The sequence below is a fragment of the Cnephaeus nilssonii genome (assembly GCF_951640355.1).
Source record: "Cnephaeus nilssonii genome assembly, chromosome: 2".
NCBI lineage: Eukaryota > Metazoa > Chordata > Mammalia > Chiroptera > Vespertilionidae > Cnephaeus > Cnephaeus nilssonii.
In genome coordinates this window covers 90,405,073-90,423,756 of record NC_137073.1, presented here as the reverse complement: position 1 = coordinate 90,423,756, position 18,684 = coordinate 90,405,073, and the positions used below count along the sequence as shown (strand labels likewise).

At 42.3% G+C, this 18,684-nt stretch overlaps 2 protein-coding genes across 5 annotated transcripts in view; one reads left to right on the top strand and one right to left on the bottom strand.

Annotated features, from left to right (window-relative positions):
- The window catches only part of MTRR (5-methyltetrahydrofolate-homocysteine methyltransferase reductase), a 32,644-nt gene extending 16,318 nt beyond the window's left edge, over positions 1-16,326 (bottom strand). The window contains exons 1-6 of one of the 4 annotated variants that reach the window (XM_079785962.1): positions 16,247-16,326; positions 13,567-13,703; positions 11,362-11,515; positions 10,366-10,483; positions 4,935-5,313; positions 531-653 (exon numbers count right to left, since the gene is read on the bottom strand). In XM_079785962.1, the coding sequence (XP_079642088.1) occupies positions 531-653; positions 4,935-5,313; positions 10,366-10,483; positions 11,362-11,515; positions 13,567-13,596 (804 nt within the window). In that variant the 5' untranslated portion in view covers positions 13,597-13,703; positions 16,247-16,326. Of the gene's footprint in view, positions 1-530; positions 654-4,934; positions 5,314-10,365; positions 10,484-11,361; positions 11,516-13,552; positions 13,704-15,974; positions 16,201-16,246 lie in introns of those variants that run through there. The other 3 variants (XM_079785960.1, XM_079785963.1, XM_079785961.1) reach the window with 3 other exon arrangements.
- A 98-nt stretch (positions 16,327-16,424) lies between these two features.
- The window catches only part of FASTKD3 (FAST kinase domains 3), a 5,771-nt gene continuing 3,511 nt past the window's right edge, over positions 16,425-18,684 (top strand). Inside the window, exons 1-2 of the mRNA XM_079797953.1 lie at positions 16,425-16,516; positions 17,568-18,679. Of these exons, the coding sequence (XP_079654079.1) occupies positions 17,725-18,679 (955 nt within the window). The 5' untranslated portion in view covers positions 16,425-16,516; positions 17,568-17,724. The remainder of the gene's footprint in view (positions 16,517-17,567; positions 18,680-18,684) is intronic.

The following is an 18,684-nucleotide window of genomic DNA, read 5'->3' as shown; positions in this document are numbered from 1 at the left end:
CATTGAAGAGGAGCTTGTGGATGGAGTTCAGAGATAAAGTACATACTGCTTCCTGAAACTGCAGAAAATATTTATATAATCATTTCTCTGGAAAGGGGGCCAGTGATTTTTTTCCCTTCAGATTGTCAAAGGAATGAGAATCAGTACTGAAAAATGAACTGTTCTATGACTGTGCTGTCTGAACTCTATTTCCAGCTAGCTGGCTGATCTCAGGTAATCCGCTTTCTTCCAGGGCTCTTCTCATATGGACAATACTGTTGGGATTCCATTATTCTTTCTTGGCTTAATGTGTAAGGCAGCAACACTATTCTCATCTGATTCCCCTCCAGAAGCGCTGCTCACTTTAGGCCTTCCGGAGTGAGCAGAAAACAGGTGTGAGTGGGGAGAAGTATGATGGGTTAAGGATAAAAGGCAGGTGTCCCGTCCGTCAGACTCTCACTCTTCCTGAGTGTACAGGCTATAACGACACAAAAGTCTCTCTGCACTTCCCGACAACATAACTGTGCTGAGAAGTAAATTCTGCAACTTACTGAAATGTCCAGTTCTACTAGAAGAGTGGTTTTTATGGCATCGTTTGTAGTCAGCTGAACGGCCTTGGAAACTGGAACTTGAAAAACTGGATCCACTGAAGTCACAGATTCTTGGCTTTCCTCCTTGAGAAAGAAATGCGATAAAATATTATTAAATGCAATTTTCAATAATACTTACCATTGCTTCACTGTGTGACTAGGTGAGATCTATAGGATCTTATAAAATATCCGGGCTATTTAAGTATTCTTTTCTGAGGTAAGTGACTACACACAGATGCTTCTCCATCTTTCAGAAGAGAAGCTCACCTACACTTGAAACGCCTTGTCTGTCAGACTTTAGAATTTCTGAGATACGGATAGTAGATCCTAGCATCCTCCTGTAAATGTCTAATAGTCTTCCTAATAAGCTATGCAGAAGGAAACGGCATGCATGCATATTTTAGGGAGGTGATTCTGAAGGAAATGACAGATGTTTAAGACTGAAAGATGTCTGTCTGGATGGTCACAAGAACCCTCAGTTGTGGGCAGTGATGTTTAACAGAGCTTTCTCGATAATAGGAATGTTCCCTACTATCCAATATAGGAGCCACTAGTCCCATGTGCCCACTGAACACTGGAAATATGGCTAGTGTGATTAAGAAACTGGATTCTTAATTTTATTAAATTTTCAAGAATTTAAATTTAAGTGGCCACACATGCTAGTGGTGCTTGTATTAGACAGCACATTTCCTGGGAAACTGTAAAGAAATCCAATTCTGTACCATCTCCACACCTTTTCCAACTTGACGTTTCCAAGTTCTAATTAAAAAAACAACAACAAATAATCTAATAAAAATTGGGCAAAGGACCTTAATTGACACTTCTCCAAAGAGGACATACAGATGGCCAATAGACATATGAAAAGATGCTCAATGTCACTAATCATCAGAAAAATGCAAATTAAAATCACAATGAGATATCACCTCATACCTACCAGAATGGCTACCATCAATAAATCAACAAATAGGTGTTGGTGAGGATGTGGAGAAAAGGGAACCCTTGCACACTGTTGGTGGGAATGTAGATTAGTGCTGCCACTGTGGAAAACAGTATGGAATTACCTCAAATAATTAAAAATGGAATATTGTCTTATGACCCAGCAATTCCACTTCTGGGAATATATCCGAAGAAACCAAAACATTAATTCAAAAGAATATATTCACTGCAGTATTTTTTCTAATAGCCAAGATTTGGAAGCAGCCTAATTACCCATCAGTAGATGAGTGGATAAAAAAAGCTGGGTACATTTACACAATGGAATATTACTCGGCTGTAAAAAAGGGAAACTTTCTTTTTTGAGATAGCATGGATGGACCTGGCCAGTCAGAGATAAGTACCATATGATTTCACGTATATTTGGAATCGAATGCACAAAATAAACTAGCAAACAAAGTGGAGACAGATTCATGGATACAGAGAACAGACTGACAGCTATCAGAGGGGAGGGGGTTAGAGGCTGGATGAAAAAAGGTGAAGGGATTAAGCAAAAGAAATCTCACAGACACAGACAACAGTATGGTGATTACCAGAGGGAAATGGGGGTACGGGGTGTTAGAAGAGTGTAAAGGAGGAATAACTGGTGATGGAGGGAGGCTTTACTTGGGATGGTGTACACACAATATAATATGCAAATGATGTATTATAGAACAGTACTCCTGAAACTATATAATTTTATTAACTAAAATCACCCCAATAAATTTTTAAAAAGTAGAAACTTACACTTAACAAAATGTAGTGAATTCATTTTGGATAAGTGGCTGCATGGGAAGCTGGAAGAGGGTCAAGGCTGACAGTCTGAATCGCAGGTATTATGTGGGGCACAGGGACATCCTTCCCTCCCCCACACCCGTTCCCCTAGGTCCGTGGTCGGCAAAGTGCGGTTCGCGAGCCACATGCGGCTCTTTGGCCCCTTGAGTGTGGCTCTTCCACAAAATACCACGGCCTGGGCGAGTCTATTTTGAAGAAGTGGCGTTAGAAGAAGTTTAAGTTTAAAAAATTTGGCTCTCAAAAGAAATTTCAATCGTTGTACTGTTGATATTTGGCTCTGTTGACTAATGAGTTTGCTGACCACTGTCCTAGGTGATGGTCCCAAAAGGATGCCTTAAGAGAAATTTTAACAATCGCTTTCCCTCTAAGTGTGTTCTTTAAGCAGAGTTACACAAGTTTTCCTTAAATAGTTGAGATTTAACATGTTAAGCGCCATTTCAGTCACCGGTGACTGACACTATACTTTCTCGGTCAGTCACTGGTGCTGCCAGCTTATCGGTGAAATCAGATATGGCGGGCTAAATGGAAAGGAAGACAAAACAGGCTTGGCGCTTAATGTGTTAAAAATCTTTAAACCGCATTCCTGATGAACAACTCTAGCCTATTTCATGACACCTACCATAAAAGGAACTCTCTTAGCAGACCCTCCTCCTACTGAAGCGACTTGTCAGGTTAATCAGGGCTCACGGTGCCACGGTCACGTCTCCATCCTTGTAGAGTGGAGATGGGGCCTCTATACCATGTCAGTGCACTCTGCACCCACCAGTCAAGGCATATATTTATAGTCACTTGGTCCCTGAAATTTCCTACATGTTCAGGTTAAATTTCCAGTGCAGCCAATCTTTTAATGCAGAGCCAAACCCTCTTTCCTTAGTTCCCAAACCTGACTAAAATGTACTTTATTATAATTACTTCACTTAATTAAACAATTCACAAAAATAATACAGTATCAATAAAAAACCACAACCCATAGTTATTTATGTAAAAACACACTTGTTTATCTGACTGCTTTAGAAAGACACTATAAAATTACTAGAGGCCATGCACGGATTCATGCACCGGTGGGGTCCCTAGGCCTGGCCTGCGCCCTCTCGTAATCGGGGACCCCTGGGGGGATGTCAGAGAGCTGGTTTTGGCCTGATCCCCGCAGGCCAGGCCGAGGGACCCCACTGGTGCATGAATCAGTGCACTGGGCCTCTAGTATGCATATAAGATCTTTGGTTAATCTCTTACCACCCTCCCCCTCCCCTCTTCCCTCTGAGATTCATCAGTCTGTTCCATGTTTCCATGCCTGTGGTTTCCGCTCCTGTGTTGAGCGCCTGCCACCTGGTGGTAAGTGCGTGTTATAGCTACTGGCCGGTCGGCCGATCGCTTAGGCTTTTATATATATAGATGCTGCTGCCCTAGCCAGTTTGGCTCAGTGAATAGAACGTCGGCCTGCAGACTGAAAGATCCCAGGTTCACTTTTGGTCAAAGGCACATGCCTGGGTTGCGGGCCTGATCCCCAGTGGGGGGCGTGCAGGAGGCAGCCAATCAATGATTCTCTCTTACCATTGATGTTTCTGTCTCTCCCTCTCCTTTCCTCTTTGAAATCAATAATTCCGCCCCCCCCCAAATATGATGTTAAAAAATGCGTATTACATCAGATGTTTGCAAATAGCTCTAATGTATTAGAAAGTTGTACTTAACTTGTTTCTCAGATGTCTAAGTGTTTCTTCATTAAAAAGAAAAAAAAAGAATTACAAATCACACTTGCAGCTTTGAGGGTGTGGTTTAAGTAAGAAAGCCCCTGTGGAACTCCAATCAGGCATCTTAAGAAAGCAGACTTGGCTCTGCATTAACAAACTGGCTGCACTGAAAATTTACCGTAAGCACACTGTAGGAAATTTCAGGAAACCATATACTGGCAGCAGTGGGAAGAAGTTAGCTATTATTCCACATGAGTGCAAAAATTTACAGACCACTTTGAAGTCATTTAGTCTATAGAAAAAATAGTCTAGGCAAATAAAAAGACTTTCTATAGATAAAAACAAGTTTATAAGATATTATCAAGAAAAATAATAATCCCTAAAATGGAGCATCCAGGATACCAAAATCCACACTGGAAAAATATTTTACTTTAAAGGATTCCTTTAAGATTAGCTGCTGAGATAATATCCTGACTGCCCACAACAATTTTCCCTTCTCTGACTCACATCTAAAATAAGAAACCAAGAAGTTAATTCTCCAAAATATTGGAGAAACTGAGCTCTTAACCATTTACTTCTTTAAAGACAGAAGTAATGTAAAAATACAAATGCTTCTACAGTGCATGGGGGCAGACCTCTGAGGTAAGTACTCAACTCTGCCACTGCAATGCAGAAGCAGCCACAGGGGCTTGTGAATGGATGGGCGTGGCTGTGAGCTTGTGAATGGATGGGCTGTGTCCCAATAAAACTCTATTTACAAACCACGAGAGAGGTGGTGGGTTATGTTTGGCCAGCAGGCCATAGATTGAGTTCTGTTGTAATGTAATTAAACAAACGAAAAGAAAACAAAACAAAAAACCAACCCACATCTATGGTAAGATAATACATAGAATGAAGCAAGGCTGCTTACCTGGCCAGGAGACTCATGCAAATGCACCTGTAAATATTCCGGTGGTAAAGCAGGAATATTCAGAGAGGCCTGGGAAAGTGGGGGTATTGAATGGGTAAGTGAGGACTCAAGCTCTGCTATCAAAGCACTTGATTGATCTCTGTTCACTGCATTTTGTTCCAAAACCTCAGAATCCTTTCTTCCTGAGTCATCTAATCTGAGAAGTTCAACTTGTGATTCGATGTGTATTAATTCTGGTTTCACAGGGTCCATCCTCTGGGAGGCAGTTGATGCTGTTTTGAGAGTCACACTCATCTCTTCTATTCCTTTACTTGACACAAAATGCTTTGTGAGGGCAGCCCAGAGCCCGTCAATCCACGGCTCAACGACAAGTTCTAAACTGGATTGTTGTAAAAAAAAAAAAAAAAGGGGGGGGAAAAGAAACAAATACCTGAGTTCTCCATTTAAATACATAAGAATTGCCCTACCAGGTGTGGCTCAGTTGGTTGGAGTGTCTTCCCGTACACCAAAAGGGTGGCAGGTTCAATTCTAGGTCAGAGCACATACCCAGGTTTTGGGTTTGATCCCCAATTGGGGTGCGTGCAGGAGGTAACCAATGGTTCTCTCATATTGATGTTTCTGTCCCTATCTCTCTCCCGTTCTCTCTCTGAAATCAGTAAAAGATAAATAATAAATACATAAGAATGGGTAATGGCAGTGTCTGTCCATTCTACAGAATCCTAGGCAACTGTGAAAAACACTAGGAAGACTATTCAGGATACAAGAATTAATGATGGATGACTAAGTTAAAAAGCAGAACATTATTCTCAGTTCATTAGCACTGAGCTATAAAAAATATGAGCATGCATAAAAGTTAAAGAACAGAAATGAAGATATATTAGTAGTAGTAATAGAATGTTATTCCTCTTAACAAATTTCCTAAAATAGAGTTGGTAATCTTTATTTTAAAAAAGTTTTAATTTTAAACCAGCATGCTAAATTCTGATGTGGCTAACAGAACTTAACCAAAACACAGGTTTACTCTTATATACAAATGATAATTTTATCAATTGAATGCAGTATCTTTCTTTGTCTAATCAATTTACTAATCTTTTTCCCTACATATTAAAATATTGCTAAGAAATTACACAAACAAATACTAACTCTTTTGACTAAGTAATTGTTCAAATCCTCTATCAGTTCTGAACGATTTTTCTGGTAAAATCTGCAGGGAGGCAGAACACCGGAGGAAAAAGCAATCCTCCTTCAGGGAAGCTGAACTGGTCACAAGTACATCTGAAATGTGTTGGTCTACCTACTCCTAACAAAGTGTGATTACTCCACAATAACATTCCCCACATTCCTTGAACAGAGAAGTTATAAGTGAACAGATAAGAATGACTGTGTTAGGACCTTGGAAATAACATTATTGTCATCTTTAATCACAACTCAAAAAAGGTACCAATTAAATTCCAATTCATAACACTAATGAAATTCATAACACAATGACTATTAAGAAAAGGCACATTTTAGACTCTGTATTATTATGACTCCTGCTAATTTCATTGTATTCATTAGGTGCTCACACAGTACATAGCTCAAAATTTGGTTATACAGTACATTTAACCCTCATGAGCCTTTGGAAAAGCAAATACATAAAATAATGGGTTCCATAATGACAGTTACATTGAAAAAACAGTCTCACAACTCAGAAACATGAAGACAATAATCAGAGAGACAGCGAATGTTCACCAGTGCTTACTACATGGCAGGCACTATTCCAAGAGGACAACCTGTATTAATTCTTTTGATCCCAAAAGAACCTTAACAATATATACCATCATTATTGATTTCACAAAGGAGAAACAGAAGCACAAAAAGCTTAAGTGATCTGACCAAGGTTTCAGTCAGTAAGTGAGGGATCAAGGATTTAAACCAGGTATTTGGACTCCAATCTGCGTTCTTAACTCCTTCAATATGGTGGTACATTAAAACAGGTGTTTTCTTGAAAATATTTTAATTTTAGAAAAGGGAAAATTCAAGTAAGGTGGTTAGGCTGAAAATTTAAGACATGCAACAGAAATATAGATTAAATTTTTTTAAAAAAAATAAATCTTTATTGTTCAGATTATTACAATTGTTCCTCTTTTTCCCCCCCATAGCTCCCCTCCACCCGGTTCCCACCCCTACCTCTGCCCTAACCCCCCCCCCCCGCCCTCCTCATCCATAGGTGTACGATTTTTGTCCAGTCTCTTCTCGCACCCCCCACACCCCTTTCCCCCCCAAGAATTGTCAGTCCACTCCCTTTCTATGCCCCTGATTCTATTATATTCACCAGTTTATCTGTTCATCAGATTTTTTATTCACTTGATTTTTAGATTCACTTGTTGATATGTATTTGTTGTTCATAATTTTTATCTTTACCTTTTTCTTCTTCTTCCTCTTCTTAAAGAATACCTTTTAGCATTTCATATAAAACTGGTTTGGCGGTGATGAACTCCTTTAGCTTTTTCTTATCTGTGAAACTCTTTATCTGCCCTTCAATTCTGAATGATAGCTTTGCTGGGTAATCTTGGTTGTAGGTTCTTGCTATTCATCACTTTGAATATTTCTTGCCACTCCCGTCTGGCCTGCATAGTTTCTGTTGAGAAATCCACTGACAGTCGTATGGGTGCTCCCTTGTAGGTAACTAACTGTTTTTCTCTTGCTGCTTTTAATATTCTCTCTTTGTCTTTTGCTCTTGGCATTTTAATTATGATGTGTCTTGGTGTGGTCCTCTTTGGATTCCTTTTGTTTGGGGTTCTGTGTGCTTCCTGGACTTGTAAGTCTATTTCTTTCACCAGGTGGGGGAAGTTTTCAGTCATTATTTCTTCAAATAGGTTTTCAGTGTCTTGCTCTCTCTCTTCTTCTGGCACCCCCATAATTTGGATGTTGATACGATTGAAGTTGTCACAGAGGCTCTTTACACTATCTTCATATTTTTGGATTCTTTTTTCATTTTGCTTTTCTGGTTGGGTGTTTTTTGCTTCTTTGTATTTCAAATCTTTGACTTGATTCTTGAGATCCTCTAGTCTGCTGTTGGATCTCTGTATATTATTTTTTTATTTCAGTCAGTGTATGCTTAATTTCTAGTTGGTCCTTTTTCATATCCTCGAGGGTCTCACTAAATTTATCGGGCTTTTCTGGAAAATTCTTGAAAAACCTTATAACCGTGGTTTTGAACTCTATATCCAGTCGTTTGCTTTCCTCCATCTCTTTCATTTGTGACCTGTTTCTTTGTCTCCACATTTTGGCTGCTTCCCTGAGTTGGTAGGGTAGCTTTGTGTGCTAGGTGTCCTATATGGCCCAGTGGGTCGGCCTCCCCAGTTACCTGAGGTGGACACTCTTGGTGCACCCCTTTGTGGGCTGTGTGCACAGTCTTGTTGTAGTTAAGCCTTGATTGTTGTTGGTATCACTGGGAGGAATTGACCTCCAGGCCAATTGGCTGTGAGGATCAGCTGTGTCTACGATGGGAGAATTTCTGTGCTGGAGACACCCTTATGAGACAAGACTTGCTTCAGTGGGGCTTTGTTGCTCACTGACTCTGCCCCCTGAGTGTGTCCCTTATGGATCTGAGGAGTTGTAATCTGGATGGTCCCACTCTGACCCCTAGGTACACTGGCTCTTGGATCTCCAAGGAGGTGCTAATTTAGCCTCTGCCTGAGGCCACCCAGCAGGAGCTATGGAGAGATCTGCAGATTCCTCTTCTTTGTTTGGGTTTTGGTGGTACCGAGATGAGGCCCAGCTGTGAAGCAATGCAAGCTGCTGCGGGGCCTTGGGTCTTCTTTTGGATGTTCTGGGTCTCACGGACTCAGCTGCAGTCTGTTAGGTAAGTTTAGAAACCAAAGGACCAGGCCATTCATATGCAAAACCCTCTGCGCTCAGCTTGGATGGGGCGGAGTCTCAGGGTGGAGCAAACAGCAATGGGTTCCCGTCAGCCCTGCCCTAAGAGGCCCCTGGGTCTCAGTGTCCCACGGTAATTGCTGCAAGCACCTCTGAGAGAAAGCTGCCCTTGAGTTTCGCCCGCTGCCAGACAGTCCAGTTTCTCCCCGTATGAGTCTGGGTCCCCAGAGTCTCGCCCGGAACTGAAGTTCAGAGCAGTTGGGAGCTTTTGTTTCCCTCCCGCTTGAGAAAGCCAGCCACGTACTCAGTTGCCAGCCCTTTCCGTGCGCGCCTCCGTACCTCTGCTTTCCACAGCTCCTGTGAGTCTCAGTGTGCTTTTCTCTTTCCTTCTAGTTGTAGAATTTCCACTCAGCCAGCCTTCCTGTGGTGATGTCCGTTTTGTTTTTTAGTTGTAGTTTTAAAATTGTTGTACGAGGCAGCAGTTTAGGTGTTTACCTATGCCGCCATCTTGGTTTCTCTCCTAGATTTAAAATTTTTAATGCCTGATCCAATAAATGAACAGAGAAACCAAAAGCCTTTGAAAAGAAGTAAAATATGGACACAATAAAAGGCCTAAGGAACTATATAAGGAGTTAGGAATTAAACAGCTCACACAAGACAATAAACATTTAATGTCAACAAAATTCTGGAAGAAAGCCCAATACGTATAAAGGGACAAAACTAAAAGGAAACATGCAAGAAAATGTGGTAGAGCTTTGTCACCATCAAGAACATGTGCACTGGGAACATGGAGAAGATCCACAGCACTAGAGCTACAGGCACAGCACCACAGCTGCAGGCAGAGCACCACAGCTGCAGGCAGTGATGGACATGAAGGGGGACTTAAGTGGAATAAAAGTGTATCTAACACACTCATACAAGGTTGTAATATGCAAAAAAGCAAGACATTGGCTGAACCTGACATTATTCATAAACATAAATCTAGTGAGAATTAATTTAATGTATGCACCTGATAGAAAAAAAATTAAGTGTGTGTCCTATTACCTGGCTAAAATAGTTAAAGGTTAAATGACAGAATGAGTTGTAGGACAATCAACATCTATCAGATCTTTGAATACACTTTAAGAGGATTTAAGGATGGCAATAGGGTGGAATACTGAGTTGTAAAAGCAAGAGTAAATAAAAGTAATGAAAATAAAAATTGTATTTCTGTGGGCATTAAGATGTAAGGGAGAGAGTGACAAGAATGTAGCCTGCTGTGAAGGCCTGGATCTGCGTTCCCTATTAGTGATGCATGGCCTGCTGGTCGCCCTCCATGTAAGAGGGCCCTTGCTGAGTTACTCTCTTGTGTGCAGCCAGAGAAAGGCACACATACAGGATATTAAAGTTCCTAAACAAATTGCTGATTTTTACAAATTCCTACACATTTTAGATAAAGGTAACTGTACTGGGACACCTTTTGTAATTTCACCCATTAGCAGATACTTAGAAGGATGAGGCACTTAAATTCGCTACCTTTCATCATGTATAAACGGGGTTCCTGGAAATGACAGGAGTGCATTGCTCTTACCCCACACAGTCATCCGCATGTCCAGTGTCATAGAAATGCTGGGCACCAAGCTCCTGAAGCCGCTTGTCAATCACCTTCCCCCCATTACAGAAGTACGTGTATTCTGAATCACCCAGACCTAAAGAGCCCAAATAGGTTATCAGTGCACAATAAGCTTTAGAATTAAAGAAGATATATACAAACATTTCAAATCATTCCATTCATTCCCTTTTTGATGGGGAAGAAATAATGTATAACTGCACATTTTCTTATTTTTTCTTTGAGTAATACTAAGTATGAAATAATTTTCTTCTATTTTATAATGTAAAAGTACCAGACACACTGAAACAACAAATATTTTTTGGCCACTGTAAAAAGAAAATTTTTTTCACATTCTTTTTTCCATCAATTGGGTGTAAAAATATGGAAATCTTAAAACAAGGATTAGGTTTAAAAAACATACAATATTTACAGACTTTACTGACTTGGTGCAGGGTCTGCAAACTATAGCCTGTGGGCAAAACACACCATTTTTTTTTTTTGTAAATATAGTTTCACTGGCACCCAGTCAAATATATTTGTTCACATACTGTAATGGCAGCTTTCAAGCTCCCACAGCAGAGTTGAGTAGCTGTTACAGAGACCACATGGCCTGCATGCAAAGCCCAAAATACCCATCTGGGCCCTTACAGGGTTTACTGACCCCTAACCTTGAGCATACAAGGTACATCTACAATGTAAACAATCACTGGCTACATTTCTGTTGGATAAACTAAGAATTGCTTCTATGTTTCCTGGTAAGAAAATAGGCTAACATGTTCAGACTTGGTTGCAAATTTCAAAGTAACAGCTTAAATGTCTCAGTTTTTTAATCATGTCCATGTACTTTCCCAACAAAAATAGGGTCCATTTATGAGTCTAAGATAGACTATAACATTTGGATAGGAAGATACATTCAGATACTAGAATTAAAGCCAGTAATGACAGCACAGCCAGAGCAGAAAATATAGTACATACCTAATAACCCATACCGCAGGTGAGCAAAGAAATCACCTGGCAGCGTCTTGTCCTGTATTTTCTTCACGAATTTGCGTGCTGTGTCAGGCGGGTCTCCAGTGCCCGTGGTAGAAACCACCACCACAAGAGGTGCTGTTTCAGTTTTTAGATCATACTACAAAACAAGAATGTCATGTCAGTTCTACTGCTATGCGTAGTTTTGACTTACAATCAGCTTAGTTTCCTGTCTTGAACCTGCCATCAGTATTGCCTATGGCATAAGGGCAGAGAGGCACGCAGAGCATTTTCAACTTGGGAAGGAAGGCAAATTGTTACTCTTCACTATCAGGGCACTTGGCAATCACTCCCTCAGGGTCCCAGAGAGCTGAGAACATTAGCAGTGATAAGCTGGGACCATCGGTGTTTCCAAGTCTTAAAATCAAGCTTCTTCATTCTGATGTTCACCTAAATGTAAATATTTCAAAAAGAGCACTACACTGTTTCTATTTATGATTCTATGAGCTCTACTGCTAACAAATGGCATCTAGTTTGGCTCAAAGGAATTCACTTTACTTTTCATGCTGATTTAATAGATAAAAATTTGAGCTAACATTTTATAGGAGAGTCAACGCTCACCGGGCACTTCGCAAGTTATGTATTAAACTCTACACAGTCTGTTACAGTAACTTCACCTTGAAAAGGACTCGCATGATCTAGGAAGTAGAGAGCTATCTGTTTAAACTTGGATCAAGAACTGGAGAAACCATTCAGCTGAGGAGATGTTACTAACTTGGTATTGAAAAACACTAACTACTCATCTAACTTTCAGATAGCTGCAGACCTAGGTGGTGAGGTGACCCAAGGGGCCAGCCAAGTCAGGATTAGTTATATGATGACCTTATTTTTGTAAGATTCAGACTGTGACACCCATAATGTAAACTTACTTTCAAGTTACTAGAGAATTACAAAACCTGCCCCCCCTAGTGGTGTCTTCCAGGACACTCCCTGTGAGTGACTACATCAGGAGTCACCTTGGCCCTTGAATTGAGTTTATAATTCTTTTGAACTAGACATGTGGGGAAAAACAGAGGAAGTTGTGAACTTGAGTGCGAGTGTGCTAGCAGGGCAGTTTTTGAAGTACTGAACTGAATTTGACTGCTAGAGGCTAAGGCTTCAGCTTGTGCTTGTATGAAAGCCCCTGCTAGTTGCTACGACCTGGATTATATAAAACAGTAAAATCTGGAGGTCTCAACAGAACTAACTGTAAGAACATAGATCTGTTAAGTTCTTATGGATCCTACTAGAGGACAAATGAACAAAATTCGTGCAAGAGTAGGGGCCTTCCTCCCCCAGCTGCCAGCACTGGCTTCTCTCTGGCACCTGGGACCCGGGCTTCCCTCACAGCCCTGGCTTTTGTCCAGAAGGTCGTCCGGAAGGACGTCTGGTCTAATTAGTATATTACGCTTTTATTATTATAGATGGCAGGGACTGAATGCACAAGTAGTCCCTGACCTAAAGAAGCGGAGTCTTCTCCTGATCTTTACTCCTGCTTTAAATTCTATTTCACAAAAGAATTAAGTACCCCTTCACTTGGAGGAACTCTGACACAAATGACAAGGTCTTTATTTTGGAGAAAAACAAAGAGGGCCCTGGGATCATGAAGTGGAAAGCACATGTATGCATGGGAACACATATATCTCATTGTTCTCAGAGCCATCCCATGAGATAAACAAGGCAAAAACTACTGCTTCCATGTTGGTTGAGTAAGTACTTGTTTCAGTTTTTGAGACAGTTTAGTCCAGTGGTTGGCAAACCACGGCTCGCGAGCCACATGCGGCTCTTTGGCCCCTTGAGTGTGGCTCTTCCACAAAATACCACGGCCTGGGCGAGTCTATTTTGAAGAAATGGCGTTAGAAGAAGTTTAAGTTTTAAAAATTTGGCTCTCAAAAGAAATTTCAATCATTGTACTGTTGTTATTTGGCTCTGTTGACTAATGAATTTGCTGACCACTGGTTTAGTCTAATTCAAATGGATACTTAAGTGTAAAATAAAGAAGAAAAGCTGGTAGGAGTCTTAAAACTCTTGATAAAATAATAATTTCTGAGTATTTAAGGAAAAAGGATGAAGTCCTATTTTATTGTTTAACATCAATCCCAACCAAAATACCTTCAAAGCATAAAACAGTAAAAACCGCAGGAATAACAGCTCTTACTTTATCTGACTCACTGATGCAGTGAAGATCTGCAGAAAATCCATGGGCAGCTGCCTTTTCACATATTTCTTCCGCTATGGCCTTTGCCTGTCCTTGCTGCGTAGCATAGAGTAACAAAAACCTTCTCATCTCCTCCAGGCATACGCTATAGCTAGAGTAGTTACACCGAAAATGAAAAAGAGAAAAGAGGATTTCTTTCTAATAAAGTAGTAACAAACTGCAGTTATTAATTCTCCCTCATAATCTTCAAAAAAAGATTCCAACAATATCCACACAAAATATGAAATACACTTCTCTGAATCTGTTTGTTAGCATTAATTCTCAAAGAGTCAAAAAAAAGAGAATTTATCAAACCAAGGAAACTAGAGGAATGAAGCTCTAATTCCATGTCTCAGAAATCATTCTGGGGTCAGACGACTTGGGTTTCAATCCAGGGTCAGTCATTCACACGGCAGAAGTGTGGGCAAGCCTCCCAACGGATCTGTGCCTCAGCTCCCTCACCCTCTAAGTGGGAGTCACCACAGAAAAGCCTACTGACAAAGCCTACTGACAAAGAGAAACAAAGCACCCGAGCAATGGCTGAGACACAGCAGTACTCAATAAATCATATTCCTCTTTGCTTGCTCTTTTACCAGTAAAAAGGGGAAAAGTAAAACTTGCATTAAAATTGTAGGAGTCATGGGCAAAGGGCCTAAATAGACACTTCTCTAAAGAGGACATACAGATGGCCAATGGACATATGAAAACATGCTCAAAGTCACTGATCATCAGAGAGATGCAAATCAAAACAACAATGAGGGATCACCTCACACCTGTCAGAATGGCTACCATCAACAAATCAACAAATGACAAGTGCTGGCGAGGATGTGGAGAAAAGGGAACCCTAGTACACTGCTGGTGGGAATACAGACTGGTGCAGCCATTACGGAAAACAGTATGGAGTTTCCTCAAAAAATTAAATATGGAACTGCCATTTTTACGCGCGTTCCTTTATTCCACCATTTGACCCAGTGATCCCACTTCTGGAATATATCCTAAGAAAACAGAAACACCAATCAGAAAGAATGTATGCACCCCTATGTTCACAGCAGTATAATTTACAATAGCTAAGATCTGGAAACAGCCTAAATGCCCATCAGCAGATGAATGGATAAAAAAGCTGTGGTACATTATACCATGGAATACCGTGCAGCAGTAAAAAAGAAGAATCTCTTACCCTTTGAGACAGCATGGAGGGACCTGGAGAGTATCATGCTAAGTGAAATAAGCCAGTCAGAGAAAGACAAGTATCACATGATTGCATTCATATGTGGAATCTAAGTAATAAAATAAACGGATGAAAGAGTGGATCCAGAAACATGGAATCATGGAACAGAGTATGGGATATCGGAGGGAAGGTGGGAGGTAATCAACCAAAAACCTTGTATGCATATATGCATAACCCATGGACATAGACAATAGGGGGATGAAGGCCTGTGTGTGTGGGGGGGATGGGGGGCTGGAGGGGGGTCAATGGGGAAAAAAAGGAGACATGTTATACTTTCAATAAAAAAGAATTATCAAAAAAATTGTAGGAGTCTGGGTTCCTTCTGCTAAATAAACTAGTAATGAACTTAATCAAATACTGTTTTATTATTTAATTCAATATCAAATTAGGTAAGTGCACGTGTATCTGTACTTAAATATGGACTGATGGAAGGCAAATATTTCTAATCCAGTCGATCGTTTTACTAGTTCACCTCTTTCCTGAAGAGAAACCAGTAATAAAATAAAGGACACTCACAGACTTCTCCTCATACTTATTCAGTCTCTACAACGGGGACACTGTCAATTAGTAGGGGAAAAATTAAACTGAAACCCAAATCAAAATCTTTTTGGTGAATGAACCACCAACAGTTTTATGCTCCTCTGGCCAAATTAAGCAACAAAGAAATTAAAAAAAAAAAAAAAGAATTGTGCTAGGGAACATGTTAATAGCCATGGAATATGCTTAGGGAACAGAACACACCTGGCACACAGCGGGTGCTCAGTGAATTAACGGAATAAAGGAACGCGCGTAAATGAGCACTTATGAGGACATTGCACATTTAGGGCTTAGGGCTCACTGAGAGCTGAGAAAGTGACAGGACGCCACGCTTTTTATTACAGCTAACCGCCTGCAACCCTTCCCAGGGGCCGCGCACAGGTGTAGGCGCTCCAGAGAACAAACAGAACCTCTTCGTCCTACAGCCACCTTATACTGGTCCCCGCATTTCTCAGAGGCGGTTCCCCGGCACCCGCAGAGCAAGGTCAGGCGCAGGAGCGGTGGAGCAGGACAGCCCAGCCTGCCAGGTCCGCGCTCCGAACATTCCTGAGTCTCCACCGCGCCCCCACAGTGTCCTTTAACCCTGTCTAGAAAAGCGTTCAGAATAAAGATACCGACCGGACAGGGGTCCACAGCCACCTGCGGGACCAGCTCCGCTGGTGCACACGCCGGGAGACCGCCCGGCCCCGGCGCAGCCCGAGCCCGAGTTCGGCCCGCAGCCCAGCGGGGCCGGGCTTCAGATCGGCCAGCGCGCGCCCTTCCCGGTCAGGGTTGGAACGCCCTGGGTTGGGCGCGGAAGCCGGTACCCTCGCCGACCCGGAACCGCCTCCCCATCGGCCAGTGCTGGGTGTGTGGCCCAAACAGGGGTGCAGCGACCGCAGAGCACTCACCTGCGAGGGCCCAGCCGGGGACGCCCGGGGAGAGCGTGGCTGCGCAGTCCTTGCTGCAGCGCCTGCGCACACAGTCGCGGCGCGCGCTCTGCGTCCAAACCAATACCCATGGAGAGCTCGGAAGGAGCTGGGCCAATCACAGTGCGCCGGGCTTGGGGGGTGTGTGGCTTTCTGTCCCCGCGCATGCGTCTGATAGCTCTGTTCCTCCTAGGCGTGCGAAGTAAAGGCCGGTCTGCAAGAGCTGCTCGGGACTCCGGCGGGCTGAGCTCGGTAGGTGTCCGTGCGGGTGTAGGGCTCGGTTTTTACGGCCCGTGTCCTTGCTTAGACTCCGGTGCTGCACTGGCCTGCCCAGCCCTCTCAGGCCGCCGCGCCCGGCCGGTGCTTGAGCGCAGGTCCCAGGGACGCCGGGTTTGGGGGCGCCAGACTCTGGGGTCCTTTTATTCTTAGAGGACGCGGCCCCCGGGGCGCCCGTCCCCTCTTGCCCTGCACATTCGTTTTCTTAAATCTCACAGCGGGGTGTTTAGATCTGGACTGGCCGCCCACCTTCTCCCCTTATTGACTTGCATGGTTGTACCTTTTTTATTCACTTGTTTGCCGTTTGCCAGCCTAGACCATATTCTTCCTCAATCCTAGCTACCAGGGGAAACCAAAACCTCGGGAGCTTTTAAGCACCTTTTAAAAAAACTCTTTGCTTTACTTTGACCTATAGGAATTTTGGGCACTTGACCCGTTGCTTTTTTTGATCTTTGAACAATGCAGGCATTAGGGGCACCGACACCCTGCCCCTCCCGCCCCCCACCCCCCTCATGGATTGGAAAATCCGGTATAACTTTTGACTCCCCCAAAACTTAATTGTAGTGGGCCCTCCGCATCCGGGGATTCCCAGCTCTGATGAAAAACACGTATTTAACCAGAGGCAGTTCCTTCCATCCACCAACTTATAGGACGTGTGTTTATGTCTAGACTTTGAATCCATCCCGGCTCTGCCACTCACTAGCTGTGTAAACTGGATATAATTACTTCTTTGTGCTTTAAGTTTCCTCACCTATGACATGATGATGAACGTGCTTAATTTATTATGCTGTTAAGAGCATTGATTTCGTACACGGAAAGCACAACAGTACCAGGCAAATAATAGTGATGATCATCATTAGATGACAGCCAATTTTCTAAGTGGCGCTGCTCTTCTAGTACTTAGGTTTTGCTGGGAAATGTTTATGAATCACTTATTTGGGGTACTCTTCCTTAGTTCCATAAGTATTGATGTTGAATGAGGCATGCTCTCAATATATTTGACCATGTTTTTTATTCCTATATTTAGTTATAAATCAAGAGTTGAGAATCTGATGGCATGGCTTAATTACCTTGCGGAGGAATCTTTGTCATTTCTCTGATTTTCGGATAAATGGAACTCTGGGTGCCCTGAAAAATCAACCTGTACATCATGTTCACAAGGCAGTCAAGGGACATCTGTACCCATGGTTCTTCTGTTCACTACAACCTGGGCCTTCAGGGTCAGGTTCCATCATGCCTGCTGTAAAAAGTTCCATTCAGAAAACGGAAATGAACTTCGTCCAGTTGGTGAGCCAGTGTTCCCTCCAGTACATGATTGGGACAGTTTTGAACAAAATCTCGAAAACATGGACGAACAGATCTTTTACAGGAGACTGAACAACTGCACTTCACCAGAAGAAGTGCTGAGTTTCATAAGCACACTGCAAACTTTGCCTGATACGATGGCAGCAGGAGCCTTACAACGGATTTGTGAAGTGGGAGAAAAAGATGGTGATGAAAGGCTGCCAAAGGAAATAATAGAAAATCCCGTCTTTCAAGCTTTATGTGTTCAGTTTGAACAGGAACCCTCAAATCTGTCCAACACCGGTTTGGTGACTGCTTTGCAAGCCTTGACTCTGTTGTCTGTGGATCCCCAAAGTAGCTTGTTACTGAACCTGGTGGCAGAATGCCAACATCGGGTCAAAACGGGCGGCCTGGAAGTCCACAGCCTTTGTGTTCTTGCGGAAAGTCTGCTTAAACTACAAGGTCCAGGTTGTGCTACCCTAGACCTGATTATATATCAACTGCAACGTGAAAAATTGGAAGATTTTACCCCTGAGGATATTGTGGCCCTTTATAGAATACTGCAGGCATGTGCTGAAAAGGTGGACCAACACCAGACATTTCTAAATAAGATAAACAGCTTTTCTCTGTCAATCGTTTACACCCTGAGTCCTAAATCAATAACCCAAATGCTCACTGCCCTCGTGGTTCTCGATCAAACTCAGGCACTTCCTCTGGTTATAAAATTGGCTAAATATGTTGTGAGGCATATCCCTCATCTCACTAATAAAGAGCTTGGAAAAGTCTTAGAGGCTTTCGTATACTTTGGGCACCATGACCGATTTTTTATAACAGCCCTGGAGCAGCACGTAGTGTCGCTG